Below are 24,674 nucleotides of genomic sequence, written 5' to 3' on the forward strand. Positions count from 1 at the left end.
GCTCTGCAGTGTATTTTTGCTCTTACTTTCAGTGGAGAGTCATCCATTCAGTATAACAGTGAAAATGATCGTCTCTTTTAGTAGACGACCCCACCCTGCTCTCCCGCATGGTACTGCTGAAGTAATTTCAAGCGGCTTTCACTTCATTCACATGCACACAGTCTCTCAAAACAACCAGACTGGGCATCGGTTAAACCCCAAACTGCCTCAGCCTTTCTTTAAAAACCTTTGAGTTAACGGGGGTTTTGAGTGAGAATAGGATGGAAGTGAGAAAAAGCAAGAGGGTTTTTTTATTATGATTTTAGTTTTAGTTTATGCTATTTGTATATGTACAGCACTTTGTGAACCCTGGTTTAAATAAAGGTCGTATAGTATGGTAAGAGGACATGTTGTATCTTTTCCCTGGTTTTGTTTCAATTGCAGATACTCTCCTCGTTAGTCCCATGTATATTATTTGAACATTAAAATTGCTGCTTTCATTACCTTCCTCTTCCCTTTAAATGTAATAATTCCATTTAGTTGATAACAGGAGAGCAAGAGAGCAACAAAAACAGCAGAAGCCAAGTAAACCAAGCAGCAGCCGACATGTAAATAAGCGGCAGAGAGAAGAAGAAGCGGAACTATTAATAACAACAAATGTCTCAGTGTGATATTAATAATAACGATCGTACTGAAATGTGAATTGTGACTTTTTTTTAAAAGCATCTCAGCGATCTCTGTCACGTTCCCGCCGTGCAGAGTGAAAAGAAAATATAAAAAATAATAACTAATAGTTAAGATCCAAAGTCTGATGTCCACTTTTTTGCTGCTTTCACTGTGACTGTTGTGAGGCAAGAGGACAAATGTGTAATCGTGTAAAAGCAAAGCTGAAATAATATCACTAATGGACTTGCTTTCTTGGATGAAAAGCTCCCAGAGATCTTACCAAGGAGCCACCTGGATATAAATGCTATAAATATGTTATAAAAGTTAAGATATGGCACAGTATTTGTGTCGGTTGGGTTTTATTGGATGAACTTGCAGTGGCGGAGGCGTCGGGACGCTGGTTTGACACTTTGAAGTGGTACTTCCTCCGTGGAACTTGACAGAGATGAGGTGTCGTAGTAGTTCAGCAGTTAGCATGATGTGGTTCAACCTTTCTCAGAACAAACGTGTGATCAGTGTTAGAAGTGTTTTTTTTGTTTTTTTAAATCAAATAGCTGACCTAACTTTTCCTCTCGCCTCAAGTCACAGTAGACTAATCGCCTCTTTCTCAGACAAAGGAGTATGCATGTAACACAGAAAGAGAATCATTATGAGCTTTGAAGTTTATTTGGTGAATAGTTATCAATTTGATACCCAGCAGGATCAAAGTTTGCATTTATTTTTATTAGTAACTGGTGGAGTGAGTTTAATATTGGCTCTTCTATTAGCTTTTTTTTTTTTTTTTTTTTTTTTGGTCATTAAATCCTGGGAAATATTACCTCCTCCTGTGTTAAATGCTTTAATTTGCTCAGCAAACATTCAGTGTCTTTGAAGCTCTGCTGTTAGTTGCTGGGGAGGTTTGTGTATAGTGGGTTTGTCATAGTGTTTTGCAGAAAATTAGCTGCCCGCTGGGGCAGAAAATTGTGAAATGAGAGCAGAGAGATTGAACCAAAACAGTGAAGTTATGCCCTGGGGTTCTGCTTTTTATGAAATTTCCACCATGCAAATTGCAAGTTGCAACATGAGATCATCCTGTCTGGTGGTAATTTTGGCACTTATGACTGTTAAAAAGAGGCCAAAACCTCCCACAAGGCTTTATAGAGCTGAAGGAACCGGAAGAGTCTTAGTCATTTTGTCCATTGTTAAAATAAACAAAGTGATAGCCTTGCAGGATTAGACTTAAAGGCACTAAAAAGGTTGATTCTTTTTAAAAAGAAATCTAAAGATAAACTGTAAAAGATGTCTGTTTACTTGTTTTTGCATTTGTCATTTAGATGTAGAAAGAAAATACTGGGCACAAGGCAGAAACACAACTAGAACTACATCTAATGATAAATTCCTTAGTCATTAGATTATTTAATGTTATTGCTATGTTAATATTAAAATACTTGATGTTGATCTTCTCCTGCTTTGTGTTATGTTTTGTGTGTGCTCGCTTTGCATGCATCGATGTACTCTCTCACACTGGAGTGCATGTTGCTGTGTAAGCAGCTGCATTCTGTCTGCATAAAATAGCATCTGTAGCACTTAATTGATCTTAGAGTTACTGTGTAGTAAAATATGAAACTGCATTGATTCTAATGGTCTGCAGGAGGTGACAGGTGAGTTTGCCAAAAGAAAATGACTTGCATGTGAGAATGAGAAAATTACAGTACTGTTAATTGTTATATGACCTCATTAAAACACTTTCTTAATAAGTTTGTGGTCTCAGTCGCTTGTTTGAAGTCTAATTTGCCGCTACAATATATTCCGCTGATACCACCAGTAAAAGTAAAGTAGATAATAAAAGGTATTCTTCAGGGCTGTGGTGGCCTTTGCTTTCACAGTCAAATTCAGCTCTCACTCAGCACACCTGATGATGATGATGATGATCTGTCAAGATTGGTGACCTATCCAGGGTGTACCCTTCCTGCAGCAGCTAGGACATTGTAAGGTTTGGTTTTGGTGGTCATACGCTCTGTGGTCATTAACAAGAAAGTTTTATTTTGAGCGTTACTCTGAGAACATTCAGATCAAAGAAATGACATCATATTTCTTTTTCTATAGAGTACAAGTGCATACATGTTAGAGCAGATGTGCAAGTGCAGAACTTGCTGGGTGGTCTGTAACGCATGACTATTGCTTTGACCATCGTGGTCATCCATCATCTGCTTCGTGTCTCCTCTCCCACAGGTCAGGGTGAGCAGGAAAGTATTTATAGCGTGCCTAGATGCCTCAGTGTGTCTCTCCGGTATGTGTAGTCAGCCATGCTGAAAGGCACCTGCGTTCAGTGTCGCCGTCCACTGTTGCACCCGTGTGTGCGTTAGTCTCCTGCGTGATTCAATTTTGTGCTCACGTAGCCGTCGAAGCGCTCCAAATGAACGCAGGCACAGGCCTTCTGCTATCTAACACGAGCCCGGAGGGCTGTACGGCGCATGTTTTTTCTTCCTCTTCTGGTACAAGCAAAGAGAAGGATTCATCATTTCATGTGATGGTGTGTCAGGTTGTGTCACATTGAAAGGCTAGTCCTGTCTGAACGGCACATGAAAGGCTTCGTGTCACCACATGAGTCTCAGAACAGCAGAATACTAAGATTGTTCCACACATTTTATTGCATTTTGAAGCTTTGCTGTTTTTTTCTTCCCTCAAAGCGGATCTTAATCCAAAAGTCTGACTTTTTACCTTTTCTTTCTTGCCTTCAGTCCCTACTTTTCTGTCCTATCGCACTGTCTCGTTAAGCTGGCATGCATCTCGCATTTTTCTCCGCCTCTCCTTCTTTTTCTCTCACATGGAAGACGAGCTGTGGCACGCAAGAAATTTGTATCAGCCGGCGTGCACCTTGCACAACGACAGATGCACAGTAAAGAAATGAAAAGAATGAGGATAGAAAGATGTAGAAAGGGCAGAGAACATGGGTAAACTCGCTGCACAGCCAGGATCTTGCCGCTTAAATTTTCCTTGTAGTTTCACTTTGGTGTCAGCTCATATCTCAGTAAATGTCTTGGCATTTATGAACCTAGCAGATAAAGACTTTTCTGTATACCAGCCCTGAGAAGGGAAGGGGGGGAAAAAAGCTTGAGCTTGGCACTTGCACGTAGCTCAACATCATCCCCTGCAGGCTGATAAATGTACTGCGCTGTTGCGTTGAAATGAACTGCTACCAGCTGGGTTAAATAAACAGGAGTAGATGTGTTGAATAGTGAACAGCATTGATTCATTCCAAGCAGCGGTCAGCACTTATAGAAGCTCATGCAGTGAGTGCAGGGTCAAACAGACAGGACATCCTGTCAGGGATAATGGAGACTTGCCTTTGTTGACATTCAGGAGCACGAGTCTTCCTGTTTGTCTAATTGGATTCTGTTCATATTTTATGTGTTTTATGTTGAGTTTGACTGTGAAAAGTAGTGACTTACGTGCTGTCGACATAGTTGAGTCTTGAAATTGTTTCCTTCTCAAACCCTCCCTAACCTCTCCCTTCATTCCTCATTTTCCTGTCTTTTTCATCTCTTCTTCTTTCCACTCAAGTTTTCCTAGTCCCCCTTTTATCTTTCTTTCTCTTTCCTATAATGAGCCCCATGTGAAACTGTCTTCGTGTAATTAAAATGCACACCATTCATCTGGGAGGAAGGGAGTCTCCTTAATCTGCGTCAACCCACATTTTAGCCTCTGAGGATTGCCTGCTGCATGCCACACTCACACACACTTCCCAATTTCACTCCTCTCTCTCTCGACACTCCTACCACCATTCCTCATTGTTTGAGCCCAGCTGTGCTCTGCCGTGTCACATTCAGTGTCGTGCACGCAGAAACCGACTGAATGCTGGTGTTTTTCTGTGTTCATTAGCTGCAAATTAAGAGGGATGACTGAGTTTAATTGATGTATTCAGGCTGTTAGCTCTACGTGCAGCCTGTTTTTTCTCCAGGTGCTGAAAAGCAGATTTGTCCCCCTTATAAAACCTCCTTCTTCCCAAGAACTCCGGGGAATTAACCTGCGCTCACTAACAAAATACAAAAACAAGCTCACCTTCACCTTTCAGTAGAAGACATGAAACCATGTTTCAGTAGATATTTAGCACAAGTTTTTATGTGTTCTTTATTTTATTCCTCTTTTCATTTTTGGCCTTTGGAGACCTTGTGTGTGTTTTGCACTGGAGTCTGTGTCACGGTATGTTCTCTTGGCAGAGGAAGCTGACACACCTCAGTGTGCTTGTGTAGTTTGTGGATGGGTCAGAGCACGTCTAACATGCTGCATTTACTAAACAAACACAGCCCTAAAACTTAGCTAAATTATATTCTGTTCATTAGGACTGCGCGCTAATGACATTGCCGTGGGAAATGAGCTGTTGATTTCAATTAGCGTGCCTTATTTTGGTAAAGCCTCTCTCTTGTATTTGAAGTCAGTATTCTGGTGTAAGGCAGTGCCAAACAGAGTATGCGTATCTGTAGCCTGGAGGTTCATGTTTTAGCAGTAACTGTATTTTAGAGAAGCAGATGCAGGGTTAAATCTAGTTCAGCTTGAGAGCTAAGTTGATTAACATCTCTTGTGTAAACCATCTGGACTAACATGTGTTCACTGAAGTCTCCACCAGCTGTAGTAAAACTTTGTTCTGACATCAGTAACAGATATGAGCCCTGCAGATATTTGTACCATTTATTTATGCAGTATTTCAAAAAAGTATCTGATGAAACCTAAATTATGTTCTGCTGTGATTTGCGTTAGTTCTGATTTATTCTCATCAGATTTTTTTAGGTTGTTCTTCTGAATGCTTTACATAGTTATGTGGTGTGGTGTAGTGTGGCTCAAATTAGGGTAAAAAATGTTGGACTAAAGTAAAGTGCTGTTCATAAATGATGTTTTGTAAGCTAAATGTACATGGAAAAATTCATTATTCATCACAATACAAAAACAAAAGTTGATCTGTGTATAAAAGATGGGACCCAACTTCAGCAGGGGCGAGCCCTGTGGTTGCCAAAAACTCAGATAAAAAATAGTTGTATGGCGCTCCGCAATGGGAATCTTAAAGTAAAAATCCCATTCATATTCTCCATAGGGATTTTGATTATGAGCCATAATGCTGTAGGCATTGAGAGTAGACTTTCAACGAGCTGTGACGCTAAAATGATGGTATGATATCAACCTTGTTTTAATAAAATCCTGTGTTATTCACGATGTCATGGAAAAGAAATTATTCTTCCCACAATCCTCAAAGACTGATGGATGGAGACCGTTGTTACTATGGAAGCGTTTAAACCACAAAATGTCAGGTCACTTGAAAACCCATGAGTAGTTACTTCACTGTTAAAAGTGAACAATCTTATACCTTTGGCTTTTCCATGTTCTGTTTTTTTGTGATGCAGATCAAATCTTTGTGTGTAGCTGCTTGGCTTGGTTCGGTTCAAGGCTTTAAACTCTTTATATAAGGATCTGATGAAATGGCAGTGGAGAAAGTGGATGGGAGGTTCACTTCCGAAACCGGACCTCTAAAAAAAAAATAGGTCTTTTGGGAAATTATCCTACTGCTGTTTTTTATTTTAAAAACTTCCACGTGAATTTATGCTTAAAATCGCCGGTTTCAGATTTGATTGAATACAGCGTGGCGTTCGGTTCGGAAATTATGGCTCTCTGAGGATGAAGCCAGCTATGAGCCTACCTGGTGATTGAAAAGTCACGACCCCACATAAAAGTGCAGTGTCCCTCGCTTTTTAAGTCCCTCACGTGTGAGGGTTTTAAAACACCAAGATGGTGACAGCCACTAAACACTGGGTGACGTAATTGTGGTGGTATTTTGTAGACTGTGGAGTGGAGAAAGATGTGCTTTTGTGATCTTGTATACAGATACGAAGCACAAAACTCCATGTAGATCGCCACAGATCAAAGCTCCCAGTATAAAATCTGACCCTCTGATCTGATTGGATTTCCTTGATCTTGAGATACATTGTAACGGTCCAATCAGAAGAGAGATAGTGATGGTCGCTTTACCAGTTATGTTTCTGGCCTAATTGCTGCTGCAGGTCCCAAAAGGAGAAGTAGATTTACAAAACGCACTGTTGCATAGGGCCTTCAGCAACCAGAGGATTTTGAAAACGCACTACACTTTTCAGGAAATGGAACCAGCTGCTCTCTGATTGGACACTTTAAGCCCATACAGAAAACAATTTTGTGTAGATTTGTTTTACAAATTTTCAGATGTTTAATTACAACTACAAACTTTAGACCTATCTATGAGCATCACATTACATGATCAAACTCACTGCTTGCTAAATGCAAAGGATCTAGTGGACTGTTTCCTAACAGTGCATCTCTGCCGCAGTTTCCTTGCGTGTTGTGCGTTATGTCACACTGTTAAAATCAGCTCTGGTGTAAGAAAAGTTGTAAGGAAGAAGTGTCAACTTCATTTAAGCAAGCAAGCTCACAGTCCTCCTGACTTTGCCTTCTTGTGGACCAGAAGTCGAGCCGCACTGTTGAGTGTTAGGTACACCTGTGTGTGTGTGTGCTGGCCCTGCCGCTGCTTCTAGCCATCTTTCAATGGAAGGTTTTATCACACACCATACTTGGTATTTACTTTAAAGTGACAGATGTGTTGTTTCTGCCTCTTTGCTTTTATGGGTGTGCTTGTTTGCTGCTACCAAGTAAGAGATGAAGGTGCACTCAGAGCTGGCTGCAGTAGTGTAAACAGTGTGCTGCTGTGTCCATAATGAAACTCTGTGGAATGTATCTGGGCTTCTGTGTCCAGAGAGGAGACTCTGCTGTGAAACCCTGTCAACTGGCATTTTAACCACGTTAATCGTGTTTATCACGGTAGCGCTAAGGTGCTCCAAGTGGATCTGGTATTGCTCTGGCTCAGTTTCTGCTGTGTCTCCTCTCTGTCTGGGAAACCTTGCAGACCGAATTACCACTGTACTCATGGTACTTCGTGGTACTTCGGTATACCCAGCATGAGTTAGCCTCCACCTAAACTGTGGCAAGAAAACACACTTGTATATTTACGATTATAATTAAAGGACTAAATATAATGCAACATGCAGCATTAAAAAGTAGTCATGAGTCATGAGTAACCTGAGCAGAGCTTACGCTACCAGTGTGAAGGAGGGGCTGATTACAGCCCCTTATATACCTTTGTGATACCACTCCCATAGTTGGGCATGTCTGTGTTGATAAGAGCTCCGATTGCTTTCAACTTTCCTCAGTTCACCACATTGTGCACTTGTTCAGTTGCTCAGACCCTGGACACTTTTTCAGAGGATTGTCGTGATCTGTGTGAGTAGTGTTTCTACTTACTTAAGCTTTCTTACTTAAGCTTTCAGGCAGCTAGTTGGAGCTGGCATAGCAATGAAGGGGTGAACCTTACCCCCCGGCATTATTTTTAACCCCTCCTTCCCCTCTCTCGGTGATCCTCTCCCCCTCCTCGTCTCTCGTTCTGCTGCACTGATGGTAGAGTTAAGAAAGGCAGTTCCTGCCTGGCAAACGTTGTGTTTAGGTTGCCCTCTTCCTCCTCTGATTCTTTTCATCTCTGCATTTGTGCCTCTTCACTTCCTTGTGTGTACTGTCTTTGCCTTTCTCAGAGGTATGTCTCATGTGCTGGTTACTTTAGCTATGGGTTTGACTGCTGACCCAGTGTTTAATTTTAGGAAGTGGTTAAGCTTGCTAACCTATGTTGAATACTCCCTAGCTATATGTCAGACTTTGTCATAGAAGGTTAGAGAGTGCTGTGCGCTCTTTAAATATTTTTAGTCAGTGTTTTAGCGATACAGAATGAGACTTAATGCTGATCATTACAGTTTTGGTTATATACTTTAACTTTGTTAGTTTTACTGCTTTAGATTGGCAGCAGTTGTGCCTTTACCTGTAACACACTGGTATCCTGACAGTGTGTTTAAACTGTAATTATTTCGAGTTGCTTTATTCATAAAACACATCTTATTGGATCAAGTTTGTTCTTCAATTTAGGGTCTTATTTTTTAGGACTTGTGAAATTCTGCAAGAGAAACTAAACCCTGCTCTGGTGGGTGAGTATGCTAAAATAAGCCTGAGTATTCAGTAATACAGCCTGTGCTCTTCATTAAATCCCCTTTAATGTTATATGTCCTTCTACCTACTTGCTGGGACTGCTTAATTAGTAGTTGTTTTCTTGGCCTGCATTCCTCTGGGGGACCTGTCTGCGTTTAGATGGTAAATATGTCCGTGTGTATACCTGTGTGCAGATTTGACAGCAACCCTTTAAACCATTTCACAATTGCAGGCAGGAGAGGGTCAATAAGTAACGACAGGAGTGGTCATGACTGCCTGCATGATTCAACTGTTACAACTCCACTCCCTCTGATGTCAGCGCTCTTGGGGGTTTTGACAGGTTGCGAAAGAAGCAGTAATTACTTGTTCGTGTATGCAAGCAGCATATCATGAGTCGAATATTATTCACTAGAAGTTCATTGAAAGTACTAACTTTTCAGAAGTGCACCAACATGTCCGCTCAACATCGGTATAGGCCTTGTTTTATGCTTTTGGACTTTTAGCAGATTGGAGTGTTGGATAGATGGCGGTCGCTGACTTTCCCCCCCCCCCTGTTCCATCACATTGGTTTTGTGCTGAATGCTCAAAGATCTTGTGATAGCACGCTCTGATTTCTTTCTTTCCCGTAGACAGTCATGAGAGCTATGGTGTTAGAGGTTAGTAATACATTTTTTAAAAATGGCAGCTATTAAAGCTCTCAAGGATACCTAATACATCAAAGTACAAGACCATAAATAATTGAACGACAAAAGTTAAAATTCAAGATAGGATATGGCATAACCAGATGCTAATCAATCTGTGCTTTTTTTGTTTTGTTTTGTTTATGTAGATGCTTTGTTGGCGGACCTCGAGTCCACAACATCCCACATCTCGAAACACCCCCTTTTCCTGTCTGAAGAGGCCGCCTACTCTTTTCCTGTGCGGGGTCAGACCCAGCAAGACATCTGCTCTCCATCCCAAGTCCCACCTACTCCCTCAGACCAAGCTCTGAATGGAGTAGAAGAAATAGAGGTAAATGCATGCATGCTGTAAATGTTGGGGAATTAACCAAAGACTGTTTCGTTTCAAATGCTGCCTGATGAACTCATGGATGAGAAGTGAATTAGTTGCTGCATTGATCCTCTAAATTCACTATTGTTATTTTACTTCCTTATTTCAGTCTGTCGGCACAGCGCAGAGAAGTCCTTGGTCTAGAGATAGCAGCAGTCTAGGCCAACCCACTGGTGGAGAGGACCACGTGTACAGGTTAGAGGTCATGTTAAGTCTCAACGAAGCTCTTGAGACATCTTTCCAACAACAAAAACTCAGTACAGCTAAATTTTTTTAGAATATGTTTCTGAGTAGAAACTAATAAGTAAAAACATTTGATCAGAAATAACCATTTCCACTTGGTGCTAAGCTTGAAACAAGATGTTGTTGATGATAAATGTTGTTTCATGTCTCTGCCCTGTTCAGTCTCCCTAATAAACATAAGAGCAGTGACTCATCAGCTGGTGCAATGAACTCACTGGGCAGCAACCTGTCTGAGCTGGACCGCCTGCTGTTGGAGCTCAACGCTGTGCAGCAAAGCACCCCTGCCTTCGCCACAGAAGGTACAATTATGAGGGAGCATTTCAGTTTATGAAATGCTCCCTCATGTTTCTCTGAAGGAATGTCGATGTCACCGTCTAACTATGGTACTTCTGTTTCTGTGGTATTACACAATGGTGTCATTCTTTCCACTGTATTCTGTTACTGTTTCAGTGTTTGCACTTCACACTATGTATGCATTTTAGCAGGATATGCATTCATCTTTTTTCTTTTTTTCTTTATGCCGTAGAGGAAGCTGCTCCACCGCTGCCTGGCAGCAGCATTGTCCACCACGTACAGGAGAATGGAGTCTCCACTGCAGGTAAAGCCACTGTGGTGGAGAAGCCCAAACGTAGTGGACCCACTCGAGGAATCGAGGACGTTCGACCAAGTGTGGAGAGCCTTCTGAATGAATTGGAAAGCTCTGTCCCAGCACCACAGTAAGACCAAAAATTGTTACAGAAAAACTGGATTTGTACTACTGAGAAGTTTGTGCCCATGTATTTTATGCTGGCATGAACCACTTTTATACTGTACGTGGTTTATATTTGTATTTATTTTTTAAAAATCCAGTCATTTTGGTTGACGGTGGTGTTTTCCTCACTAGTCCCGCACCGTTGGTGGTGTCAGATGAGCAAACAGATGGACAAGAAACGCTGTCACAACAACAAGCCAGAATGTCTGCCTCCTCTGCCACACGAGAGCTGGATGAGCTAATGGCCTCCCTGTCTGACTTCAAAGTGCAAAGCAATGTGAGTGTGGTTCAGAAGTGGGTTGACTTTGGTTTGATTGAGGACAGTTATTTTTGGTATGTGTGGCTGTTTAGAATTTAGCTGTACTGGATGTTTTTGCATCTCTTAATTATAGAAAGTTGTTGTTTTGTTTTGTTTTTTTGGCATTTGCCTGTTTTTAGGTCTTATTTTTATGAGCTGCATTTCTTCAACATTGCAGTGACCAAGGTTTTTTTTTTTTTTAATTTGTTGCCAGTATTTGTGATGACATCATTCATTCGTGTTGAAACAACAATTTTTTTTGTATTACAGTAACTTTCCAGGTTTTGCTTTGTGATGCTCTTTACTGTCCTTTCTCTTTCACTCTCATCTCATTCTTTATTTTCCTGGTCTCTTTCTCTTTTCTCTACCACTGTGTATGTCTTGTCTTTGTATGTACATTGCACCCTTCACATAATTGCACCTGATTTAGTCTGGCTCTCAGGTGTCTGTCAATCAAGATGCAGTTGACCCATTATTAGTTGCTGGTTCACCGGTTATCCACCCAATAACTAACCCACCTATAACGCCTCAGATTGGTTCCCCTGATACTCCTCTACCCAATAGTTACACTGCTCCGTCCTGTACACCACTCCCGCTGGAACTCCACATAGATGAAGATGGTGGTTCAGCTCTTGCATCTTCACCTCTTTCTGCTGTAGTAATAGCATCATCTAAGAGCCTTCAGTACTCTCAGATCCAACAGAAGGCTGATGATGGCACTGTCACTTCTGAGATCTCACATGTTGAGAGCTTTAGTTTTTCCAGTACTGTAAAAACCTCCAGTGAAACTGAAGTTGACACCCCCACTCATATAATAACTAAAGAGTATGCTAGTCCAGGTGCTGCTGCCACGAGCTCCAAACCCGTGGTTGTTTCTAAAAGTCCTGTTACAGTCTCTAAAAGCCCGAGTCCCACTGTTAAAGGCAAGAGTCCCAGTCCTCCTGATGTTGAATGTAAAAGCCCGGTCCTTAAAAGTCTCAGTCCTGCTCCTGTAAGTCACAGTCCACAAACAGCAATACAGAGGGATAGCCCAGTTACCGTGCCAACCACCATGGAAACAGTGCCCAAGTCAGCTAGTCCATTAACACTTCCGAGACTTTCAAGTCCAAAGATTTCAAGTCCTGTAACAATTCCTAATATCTCTAGTTCTCCAGCTGTATCTAAAAGCTCCAGTCCTGAAACAGTCCCAAAAGATACTTGTCCTAAGAGTCCTGCTCCAGTTAGGGGGAAAACATACACATTTCCAAGCAGCAGCAGTCCCACAGGGTCTCCAGTTTCGGTCGCCACTGTGCCGTCAAGTGGCTTTTATGCACCACTTATAGAAAGTCAGGGAGGCGAAGTGCTGGGTTTAACGTGGCCATGCCGGAAGCCTTTTTTGGATGATACTTTAGAGAAACTTTTATCAACCGACTCCACTCGACTGGGTGAGAACCAGCCACCGACTGCTTTTGTGCCCGGGGAAGAAGACAGATCTTGGGAGGAGGAAGATGGATTTTATCCAGATCTCAGCCTAGAGGGAACCCTGACACCCATGACTGAGTCCAGCTGGATGGATGAGTGCTTTACCCCCTCCACCTGCCCTGGGACTCCAGATGCAACGCTGGACTTGCCCATACAGCAGCCCTCTGCTGTTGACCGTCTATCTGCTTCTGGTCAAGTAGGAGGCTCAGCTTGACTCTTCCAAAATAAGCTGCTGGCATGAAGCTATAGAGGATTTAATACTTTGTGGCTCCCTTTTAATTGGCATGTGGCTAAGATATAAATTATATCTGGAAGTAATGGCAGCAGGGTTGTATTAATTGGTTGTTCAAGCAAAATGCTGAAAAGCTTATTTTGGGCAAGCAGCTCTACAAGTACTCGAGGAGCTGTGCAATAGTACAAACATGTCAAGATGAGGAGAAATTCCTCAGTCTCTGTGGTGTGATGCATGTGGTGTCATATAGCAATTTCAGAATGGCTTGAGGGAGAAGTCGCTGTGTGGAGATCAGTTGTGGCTGATGTTGAAAGCTTTGCTGAAAAGATGTCTCTGCACGCCCCCACTTGCTTCATTGACATTGCTGTGTTAGTCATAGCACCTGACATGTCATGTTCAAGCTTTTAATCACTGACACGGCCAATACGAAAAGACCCAGACTCCACAGTAAAAGGGATATCTTTTCCCTTCCCTTTTTTGCATTTGCAGATGAATTTAAAATGCACACTAGAGCTCTGTTGGTTTAATCTTTGGCCCTGCTTTGGCATGTGCAGAGTTTTATTTTATTTTGTTATAGACGGGTGTTTTCCATCGAGCATGCCTTGCCATGGATTTCCGGCAGGTTTTATGTTGATATTAAAGAATGAGCCTGTGCAGGAGGCTGATGCTCGGCTTCTGCAAACAAAATCAATTAAATATGCCTGACAGAAAAACTGCATAGCATTTTGACCCCAGCCGCTGCGTGTGGGTTTTTGCATTTGAGTGAGAAATCCACTTCTGAGCCCATCCTGCTTGTGATTGATTTTTTTTTTTTCCTTCGGCGTATGGCACAATTCCAGCTTCCCACACCAACTTGTTGTCTGCTCTCCAGCTCAAGTCAGTTATCCGCCGCACCAAAGAGACGTCCAACGTGCACCCAATGTACAGGGAGGGAATGTTGAGACGTAAAATGGGACCAATCATTATAAATAAAAGCAACTCGCAAGATCGACTTATTGAAGAGCTGCAGGGAAAACTGGGGATCGGGCGGTTGGAGCGCAGGCGTAAACAACAGCCCGATGACTGGTTGACGGAGGGAGTCATTGTTACATCCAACCCACAGCGGACACGAGAGGAAGGGATTCAGCCATCTGTGGATAAGGTAGCAGGATGAAGGTGGAGACGAAAAGCCTCACTGATGGTGTAGTTTATGCCTTTTTGGCTTTTGATCACAGAATTAACTGGCAGATATTAGATATTTATCATTTTTCAAACTTAACCATAAAATTTTACTTGTTATTGGCAAACAGTTTAAACAGTTTCACTTTTCGGGCCAATATAGTTTTCCTTTTTTGTGTCTGATGTTTCTTCTCCTTTCCTCGCTGCTTTGTTTCCTTCTTCCTCCCAGATCATCATCCCTCCTGAATCACCCGCCCCACAGAGAAAAGTCCTTCCCCCTCCACTGTCTCCCCCAGTTCTCAAAAAGCCACCCCCCATCAAGCAGACTCCTCCGCCACTACCTCCTCCCCCTCCAACCCCACCTCCTCCTCGAGAACCTACCCCTCCACCTCCCAAGGAACCTAGTCCTCCTCCTCTTCCTCCTCCTCCTCCCCCACCTCCTCCTCCTCCCAGGGAGCCCACACCTCCCCCTGTCCAACCTCCTCCATCACCTAGCCCTCCACCCAAGCCGGTCACGCCACCCCCGCCTGCCAAGCTCTTTGTATCAGTGGGTTGTCAGACAGAGTACGACCCCATCTTTCCACCGATTCAGGCACGGATCACCTTTCTTCCATCTTCCTCCTCTAACTTCATTCTTTCCACTTTCTGTCACACTTTGAATTGTTTTACTTGAGCTTGTTTGTTGGCTACTTGGATATGTATGGGCGTTAAGGAATTTGTCCAGACACTCGTTCTGTTTTTGGCCCTTGGTGTCAAACAGGTAACCTCATGAAGGCTTTGTCTGCAGTCCAGTCACAGGGGTGCTGACATTCAGGCTAGAAGGACTGAGCCCACATTCTAATTCTGACATCCAGTGGCGCCAAGAACAGTGTGTTAGAGAGGAGAATTTAAGAGCTTAGAGGAAAGCAGAGTGTAACTCCCTGATATTCCCGTTACACTAAGAGTCCTGCCATGCATAGGAATGGAAGGATTGCAGTGCCACTGAAACCTAATCTGCCGCATGACAGCACAGTTACCGTCACAATTATAGCATGTCTCACAAGACTTAAGTCAACATGTCCCATTATGTCAGACACCAACCAGTTGAAGCTGAATTTCTTATACAATCATGCTTTTAGGAAAAAAAAAACTTTGTTAGAACCTGCTTTAGCAGAATAGCACAACCATGGTGAAATACCCAGGAAAAGGCTGTGTTTAATTTTATCAAATGTATGGAGGCCGTGGGTGTGGGTGGTGGGGGCATGCAGCATAGGTGCTATTTTCTCCTTCAGTGGAATGTAGGAGTCATGACGCTCCAATGACAACACCACCTGAGAAGGTCTGTGTTTGCTTGCATTAGTCACCAGACACATTTACACATACATGTTAATATTTGAGGCCTGTTAACATAGATTAGGGCTGATCTAGGTGGAACTGTTGGAGCTCAGACTTCATAGGCCATCAACTACAAAGACAGTAGAGACGTTGAGGTGACATATAGCACACAGGTAGCCATTGTAGCGTCCACTGTCTGCATCCACTTGTGGTCAAAGCAACTACACCTCTAATAATCCTTTAAAAAACTATGAACTTATAGTTCCTGCATTTTAGTGTTGAGTTTTCATTCCTGGAGGTTTCTAGGTTTCTTTGTAGTTTACATGTAAGTCTCACACCTCAAGGATCCCTGGTTCAAAGCCAGGAGGAGACACAAATCCCTTTGGGGCTGCATCAGGAAGGGCATCCAGTGTGAAAATTTGCCAAATCAAATATGCTGAGCCATCTGCTGTGGTGAGCCCTTGTGAATAAGAGGGCAGCCAAAGGAAGCTTTTTTTAAATTAATAAACTCTCAGAAATTTTTATGTTTATACTATATCGACTTCCGGAAAGCACCACTGCGACTTTAAAATTGTTCCTCTGAGTGCAATTTAAATCCCAGTTACAAAGACAGCTACATGAAGTCAAGTAAGTGTGCAAGAAAAATGAAAACACAAAATGTAGCAGTGGTGCGATTCACTCACACTAACTGATATTATACTGAGGTTGTTTATTGAAGCATCTGAATGGTGTAATTAAACACTTTGCTTTTCCATCTCTGTCAGATCCATTCACCGGGAATGACTTCTCCCTCTCCTGCCCCCAAACCAGCCAACAAGCTGGACAACATGCTGGGAAGCTTGCAGTCTGACCTCAACAAACTTGGCGTCCAGACAGTGGCTAAAGGGGTCTGCGGTGCTTGTAAGAAACCGATTGCTGGGCAGGTAACAGCACAGAAACATGTAAACATACATGTATGTTGAATGTGGCTCACATACTAAACTTTTAACTCGCCTATTTTTAGACACGTGTGCTCGCAGGCTGTTATTTTTATGCACGAATACCCAGTGGGATTTTGCACACATTAATGCAGTTTTCTGTTAATGGTATGGTGAAGAGAAGATTACACTTTAGATTTATTTGCACAATGAGTGCAGCGTTGGCTTATGTTTCACTTCAAAGCTGCTTAGTCTATCAATAGCTCACCTTTCATTTAGTTTACAGCCAATAAGTGGGGTAATAAATACAATGTGTGTTTCATTTTACCAAAGTGTAGCTTTAAGCTCAATATAAGTACATGATATCCAGATAAGTTAGTTTCACTAACTTATCTGGATTTCAGCAGCAGCTCCTCCTCCAGAAAAATGATATTTTGCGATACTTTGAATTTACAGAGGCTTAATGTTTTCACAGGATTATAAAGATGTTTTTACTTATGTGGAACAAGATGATTGTAAATATGGTTATTATTCCTTTTAAACTTTGAGTTGCAAACATCTGCTGCTGTTTGCAGGATTCCCTTTGCTGCTCTCATGCTCTGCTGCAGAGATTTTCTCTGCTGAGCCAGGTCTTTTCTCCTTGCAGCTCATTAATTTTTCATGCACCGTGTCTCCCCACACCAGGTGGTGACTGCCATGGGCAGAACGTGGCACCCCGAGCACTTCGTGTGCACCCACTGTCAGGACGAGATTGGCTCTAGGAACTTCTTTGAGCGCGATGGGCACCCTTACTGCGAGAAAGATTACCACAACCTGTTCTCACCGCGATGCCACTACTGCAATGGACCCATACTGGATGTCAGTAATGCAAACTTCAACACAAACACATACACACGTATACGCATACATGGTTGTATACAGAGACTGGGCAGATAATATTTATTTATTCATAACTTAATGGATGAGGGTCTTACTGGAAACAATGTGCTGGAAAGTGCTTTTCTTTCTCAATCACTTACGCTGATAGTCAGGCATATAAATATAGCATGCATGCACAAGGCCCTAGAAGAAGTTGGAGCAAAGTGACTTCTAGTTTCCTTGTGCATGTAGGAAGTAATGTATTATTCTGTAACATATGAACACATTACAAGTTAAGGTTACAGATGCTATTCATCCTCCTTCTTATCCATTCATAAAGCTGCTGTTGACTGAGTTCGATATAGGCTTGGTTAGTGGTTTAGTGTTTTGTGTTCACTGGTTGGGATCTAACTGAGTGCACAGTAGGTAGTGGCTTTTGCCAAAACAGTAGAAAGAGAATTTAAAGTGAAATTAGATTTTTGTTGTGCTGTTGGCTGGCTGTAGTGCACTGAGGCGATAGGAAATGCAGGTCTGTAAAGCTTTCCAAATTGTTGGGCTGCCTCCTTGTTAAACTGCAATGTGTTGTGTTATGTGGGGGTGTGTGTGTGTATGTATGTATGTATGTATGTGTATATATGTGTGTGTGTGTGTGTGTGTGTATGTATGTATGTATGTATGTATGTGTGTGTGTGTGTGTGTGTGTGTGTATGTATGTATGTATGTATGTATGTGTGTGTGTGTGTATATATATATATATATATATATATATATATATATATATATATATATATATATTTATTTATTTATTTATTTATTTATTTATTTATTTATTAGGGGTGCAACGATACACAAAATTCACGGTTCGGTTCGATACTTTGGTGTCACGGTTCGATATTTTTTCGATACAAAAAAAAAATGTTCATGCCTTTTTAATTTCCATCCATCCATTCGCTTCCGCTTATCCTTTTCAGGGTCGCGGGGGGCGCTGGAGCCTATCCCAGCTGTCATAGGGCGAGAGGCGGGGTACACCCTGGACAGGTCGCCAGTCTGTCGCAGGGCTAACACACAGGGACAGACAACCATTCGCACTCACATTCATTCGCACATTCACACCTAGTGACAATTTGGATTATCCAATTAACCTATCCCCACAAGCTGCATGTCTTTGGACATTTATTAAAATTATAAATATATATTTTAACTCAAAAGTACAGTTTTTAAATTTAACCCTAACCCTTGTGCGTGTTGTTTTTTAGCTCGTCATATTGCAGCCACAGAAATTCTTTTGTCCATGAAACCATAAAGCTGCACTTTCTTTTTGCCTTATAGTCTGATTTGTCATAACTTCTCCGTTTTGTGGTAAGCTTTTCTTTGGCTGTCACTTCTTCACCCTGACCTGTCTTATTTGGCTCAGCAGAACTAAAATATATATCTGTCTGTGAAGGTTCTCAATCATCCAGGTCATCGTAGTGAAATATATATCCTGCCGCACTCACATAAGCTCAGCGATTCTCTGCGCGATCAACCTCTCACATGTTTAAGCTGCGGGAGATTTCACTTGTCATGTTTGCATAGTAAGCTAACAATTAATAAGACGATGTCAGAGGAATTGGTGCACAAATTATCATCACTCACAGATCAGTGCTGTCGCTCTCTATACACAGTTCGCGCGATTGCAAAGTGAAAGCAAAAAAACAAGCGCAAATTCAAACACGATTTCAATATGTCACATATTGACAGTGGCTCACCCAATGACATAATTACCCAGCTACATTTCTGAAAGAATGCAAAAGCATTGACATATATTTTTCCTTCCTACAATAGCCCGACAGGCAGGGCAGAGATAGCCCCGGGACGTCGGGCTAGCGATATTGCGAGCCCTGTATCTGATTGAGGAATCACTCATCTTTGGAAAAGAGAGTTTATTACAGAGAAATGTCTCTTTCCAAAATAAAAGCTATACTATCCGTTTCTTCTGGGCTATATTCTCAGCAGCATATTAAACATATCAGGTCTCCATAAGGAGAATCCTGTGCTAACAGCTGTCTAAATGACTCGGCTAAAGTTTGTAGCATGCATGCTTGTTTTTGTCTTTGCACTAGGATGATGTCGGTGTAAATGTGCAGTCATATTCGTTGTGTTCCCACTAGTGCTTTCAGGTTAATCTCGTTGAAATAACCTTAACGCCACAACACGGCAAATCTCCGTTAACGAGCTACCCTATACAGAGGGGCTAGATGGCCAACACGTTAACGAGCTAACTGCGCTAACACACTAGCTCCCACCCATGTAATTGAGCATTGCATGGCACATCCAACATACTGTTTTACTTTAGTCCATGACTCGCTTACCTTCAGGGTCATACGTCACATGAAAACCAAAATAATTCCAAACGCCAGATCTGAATGAGGGTGGGGAGGTCCACTTCTGTCTCGCTAGCTTGCCCTGCGCTCTTCCTTCTGACCATCCTGTCTGTGTTGAGTGCTCAGTGAATCTGCGTTCGACTACTCCGCCTAGGCTGCACTCTCGAGCCTAGGCGGAGTAGTCAAATGCAGATTCACTGAGCGCTCAACACAGACAGCATCGTCAGAAGGAAAGTTGATAGTTGATTTTCTCCCTTTGGTTTTCTTTCTTTCTCTCCCCCTCTTTCTTTCATTCTTTCCCCCTGTCCTATCCCACAGTCATGTCTGTCCCGTTTGCAACTGAAAATAAAATAAATTCATAATTATAATAAAGGTCAATCAAATGGACCAATATGATGATCCACTTAAAATAAATCCTCTTGGCATCTTTCTTGGCCTCAAGACAACAATTCTGATGGCTATAGATCCAAACGGGACACAAAAAAAAAAAAAAAAAAAAAAAATTGAAAAAAATGTGTTGTTATGGGTTAACTGTCCGTTGCCATGCGTTTACATGCGTTGTTATGGGTTAACTGTCCGTTGCCATGGGTTACCGGTCCGTTGCCATGGGTTACCTGACCGTTGCCATGGGTTAACTGTCCGTTGCCATGCGTTAACATGCGTTGTTATGGGTTAACTGTCCGTTGCCATGCGTTTACATACGTTGTTATGGGTTAACTGTACGTTGCCATGCGTTAACTGTCCGTTGCCATGCGTTTACATGCGTTGTTATGGGTTAACTGTCCGTTGCCATGCGTTTACATGCGTTGTTATGGGTTAACTGTCCGTTGCCATGGGTAACCGGTCCGTTGCCATGGTAACCGGTCCGTTGCCATGGGTTAACTGTCCGTTGCCATGGGTTAACTGTCCGTTGCCATGGGTTAACTGTCCGTTGCCATGCGTTAACTGTCCGTTGCCATGCGTTTACATGTGTTGTTATGGGTTAACTGTCCGTTGCCATGGGTTACCGGTCCGTTGCCATGGGTTACCGGTCCGTTGCCATGGTAACCGGTCCGTTGCCATGGTAACCGGTCCGTTGCCATGGTAACCGGTCCGTTGCCATGGGTTACCTGACCGTTGCCATGGGTTAACTGTCCGTTGCCATGCGTTAACATGCGTTGTTATGGGTTAACTGTCCGTTGCCATGCGTTTACATGCGTTGTTATGGGTTAACTGTCCGTTGCCATGCGTTTACATGCGTTGTTATGGGTTAACTGTCCGTTGCCATGGGTAACCGGTCCGTTGCCATGGTAACCGGTCCGTTGCCATGGTAACCGGTCCGTTGCCATGGGTTACCGGTCCGTTGCCATGGGTTACCGGTCCGTTGCCATGCGTTAACTGTCCGTTGCCATGCGTTTACATGCGTTGTTATGGGTTAACTGTCCGTTGCCATGCGTTTACATGCGTTGTTATGGGTTAACTGTCCGTTGCCATGGGTTACCGGTCCGTTGCCATGGTAACCGGTCCGTTGCCATGGTAACCGGTCCGTTGCCATGGGTTACCTGACCGTTGCCATGCGTTAACTGTCCGTTGCCATGCGTTTACATGCGTTGTTATGGGTTAACTGTCCGTTGCCATGCGTTTACATACGTTGTTATGGGTTAACTGTCCGTTGCCATGCGTTAACTGTCCGTTGCCATGCGTTTACATGCGTTGTTATGGGTTAACTGTCCGTTGCCATGCGTTTACATGCGTTGTTATGGGTTAACTGTCCGTTGCCATGCGTTTACATGCGTTGTTATGGGTTAACTGTCCGTTGCCATGGGTTACCGGTCCGTTGCCATGGGTTACCGGTCCGTTGCCATGGTAACGGTCCGTTGCCATGGTAACGGTCCGTTGCCATGGTAACCGGTCCGTTGCCATGGGTTACCTGACCGTTGCCATGCGTTAACTGTCCGTTGCCATGCGTTAACATGCGTTGTTATGGGTTAACTGTCCGTTGCCATGCGTTTACATGCGTTGTTATGGGTTAACTGTCCGTTGCCATGCGTTAACTGTCCGTTGCCATGCGTTAACTGTCCGTTGCCATGCGTTTACATGCGTTGTTATGGGTTAACTGTCCGTTGCCATGCGTTTACATGCGTTGTTATGGGTTAACTGTCCGTTGCCATGCGTTAACTGTCCGTTGCCATGCGTTTACATGCGTTGTTATGGGTTAACTGTCCGTTGCCATGCGTTTGCATGCGTTGTTATGGGTTAACTGTCCGTTGCCATGGGTAACCGGTCCGTTGCCATGGTAACCGGTCCGTTGCCATGGGTTATCGGTCCGTTGCCATGGGTTAACTGTCCGTTGCCATGCGTTAACTGTCCGTTGCCATGCGTTTACATGCGTTGTTATGGGTTAACTGTCCGTTGCCATGCGTTTACATGCGTTGTTATGGGTTAACTGTCCGTTGCCATGGGTTACCGGTCCGTTGCCATGGTAACGGTCCGTTGCCATGGGTTACCGGTCCGTTGCCATGGGTTACCGGTCCGTTGCCATGGTAACCGGTCCGTTGCCATGGTAACCGGTCCGTTGCCATGGTAACCGGTCCGTTGCCATGGGTTTCCTGACCGTTGCCATGCGTTAACTGTCCGTTGCCATGCGTTTACATGCGTTGTTATGGGTTAACTGTCCGTTGCCATGCGTTTACATGCGTTGTTATGGGTTAACTGTCCGTTGCCATGCGTTTACATGCGTTGTTATGGGTTAACTGTCCGTTGCCATGCGTTTACATGCGTTGTTATGGGTTAACTGTCCGTTGCCATGCGTTTACATGCGTTGTTATGGGTTAACTGTCCGTTGCCATGGGTTACCGGTCCATTGCCATGGTAACGGTCCGTTGCCATGGGTTACCGGTCCGTTGCCATGGGTTACCGGTCCGTTGCCATGGGTTACCGGTCCGTTGCCATGGGTTACCTGACCGTTGCCATGCGTTAACTGTCCGTTGCCATGCGTTTACATGCGTTGTTATGGGTTAACTGTCCGTTGCCATGCGTTTACATGCGTTGTTATGGGTTAACTGTCCGTTGCCATGCGTTTACATGCGTTGTTATGGGTTAACTGTCCGTTGCCATGCGTTTACATGCGTTGTTATGGGTTAACTGTCCATTGCCATGGTAACCGGTCCGTTGCCATGGTAACCGGTCCGTTGCCATGGTAACCGGTCCGTTGCCATGGTAACCGGTCCGTTGCCATGGGTTACCTGACCGTTGCCATGCGTTAACTGTCCATTGCCATGCGTTTACATGCGTTGTTATGGGTTAACTGTCCGTTGCCATGCGTTTACATACGTTGTTATGGGTTAACTGTCCGTTGCCATGCGTTAACTGTCCGTTGCCATGCGTTTACATGCGTTGTTATGGGTTAACTGTCCGTTGCCATGCGTTTACATGCGTTGTTATGGGTTAACTGTCCGTTGCCATGGGTAACCGGTCCGTTGCCATGGTAACCGGTCCGTTGCCATGGTAACCGGTCCGTTGCCATGGGTTACCGGTCCGTTGCCATGGGTTACCGGTCCGTTGCCATGCGTTAACTGTCCGTTGCCATGCGTTTACATGCGTTGTTATGGGTTAACTGTCCGTTGCCATGCGTTTACATGCGTTGTTATGGGTTAACTGTCCGTTGCCATGGGTTACCGGTCCGTTGCCATGGTAACCGGTCCGTTGCCATGGTAACCGGTCCGTTGCCATGGGTTACCTGACCGTTGCCATGCGTTAACTGTCCGTTGCCATGCGTTTACATGCGTTGTTATGGGTTAACTGTCCGTTGCCATGCGTTTACATACGTTGTTATGGGTTAACTGTCCGTTGCCATGCGTTAACTGTCCGTTGCCATGCGTTTACATGCGTTGTTATGGGTTAACTGTCCGTTGCCATGCGTTTACATGCGTTGTTATGGGTTAACTGTCCGTTGCCATGCGTTTACATGCGTTGTTATGGGTTAACTGTCCGTTGCCATGGGTTACCGGTCCGTTGCCATGGGTTACCGGTCCGTTGCCATGGTAACGGTCCGTTGCCATGGTAACGGTCCGTTGCCATGGTAACCGGTCCGTTGCCATGGGTTACCTGACCGTTGCCATGCGTTAACTGTCCGTTGCCATGCGTTAACATGCGTTGTTATGGGTTAACTGTCCGTTGCCATGCGTTTACATGCGTTGTTATGGGTTAACTGTCCGTTGCAATGCGTTAACTGTCCGTTGCCATGCGTTAACTGTCCGTTGCCATGCGTTTACATGCGTTGTTATGGGTTAACTGTCCGTTGCCATGCGTTTACATGCGTTGTTATGGGTTAACTGTCCGTTGCCATGCGTTAACTGTCCGTTGCCATGCGTTTACATGCGTTGTTATGGGTTAACTGTCCGTTGCCATGCGTTTACATGCGTTGTTATGGGTTAACTGTCCGTTGCCATGGGTAACCGGTCCGTTGCCATGGTAACCGGTCCGTTGCCATGGGTTATCGGTCCGTTGCCATGGGTTAACTGTCCGTTGCCATGCGTTAACTGTCCGTTGCCATGCGTTTACATGCGTTGTTATGGGTTAACTGTCCGTTGCCATGCGTTTACATGCGTTGTTATGGGTTAACTGTCCGTTGCCATGGGTTACCGGTCCGTTGCCATGGTAACGGTCCGTTGCCATGGGTTACCGGTCCGTTGCCATGGGTTACCGGTCCGTTGCCATGGTAACCGGTCCGTTGCCATGGTAACCGGTCCGTTGCCATGGGTTTCCTGACCGTTGCCATGCGTTAACTGTCCGTTGCCATGCGTTTACATGCGTTGTTATGAGTTAACTGTCCGTTGCCATGCGTTTACATGCGTTGTTATGGGTTAACTGTCCGTTGCCATGCGTTTACATGCGTTGTTATGGGTTAACTGTCCGTTGCCATGCGTTTACATGCGTTGTTATGGGTTAACTGTCCGTTGCCATGCGTTTACATGCGTTGTTATGGGTTAACTGTCCGTTGCCATGGGTTACCGGTCCATTGCCATGGTAACGGTCCGTTGCCATGGGTTACCGGTCCGTTGCCATGGGTTACCGGTCCGTTGCCATGGTAACCGGTCCGTTGCCATGGGTTACCTGACCGTTGCCATGCGTTAACTGTCCGTTGCCATGCGTTTACATGCGTTGTTATGGGTTAACTGTCCGTTGCCATGCGTTTACATGCGTTGTTATGGGTTAACTGTCCATTGCCATGGTAACCGGTCCGTTGCCATGGTAACGGTCCGTTGCCATGGTAACGGTCCGTTGCCATGGTAACCGGTCCGTTGCCATGGTAACCGGTCCGTTGCCATGGGTTACCTGACCGTTGCCATGCGTTAACTGTCCGTTGCCATGCGTTAAC

The 24,674-nt window shown here is 44.0% G+C and overlaps 1 protein-coding gene across 2 annotated transcripts in view; it reads left to right on the plus strand.

The window, feature by feature from the left end:
* Nucleotides 1-24,674, plus strand: part of LOC101481805 (paxillin) — a 39,752-nt gene that overhangs the window by 8,087 nt on the left and 6,991 nt on the right. The window contains exons 2-9 of one of the 2 annotated variants that reach the window (XM_076883871.1): nt 9,500-9,681; nt 9,830-9,915; nt 10,126-10,262; nt 10,490-10,679; nt 10,847-10,991; nt 11,443-12,669; nt 13,577-13,846; nt 14,093-15,934. In XM_076883871.1, the coding sequence (XP_076739986.1) occupies nt 9,500-9,681; nt 9,830-9,915; nt 10,126-10,262; nt 10,490-10,679; nt 10,847-10,991; nt 11,443-12,669; nt 13,577-13,846; nt 14,093-14,536 (2,681 nt within the window). In that variant the 3' untranslated portion in view covers nt 14,537-15,934. The other variant, XM_012917548.5, reaches the window with a different exon arrangement.

This window comes from Maylandia zebra, linkage group LG5 (genome assembly GCF_041146795.1).
Source record: "Maylandia zebra isolate NMK-2024a linkage group LG5, Mzebra_GT3a, whole genome shotgun sequence".
NCBI classification, from domain to species: domain Eukaryota; kingdom Metazoa; phylum Chordata; class Actinopteri; order Cichliformes; family Cichlidae; genus Maylandia; species Maylandia zebra.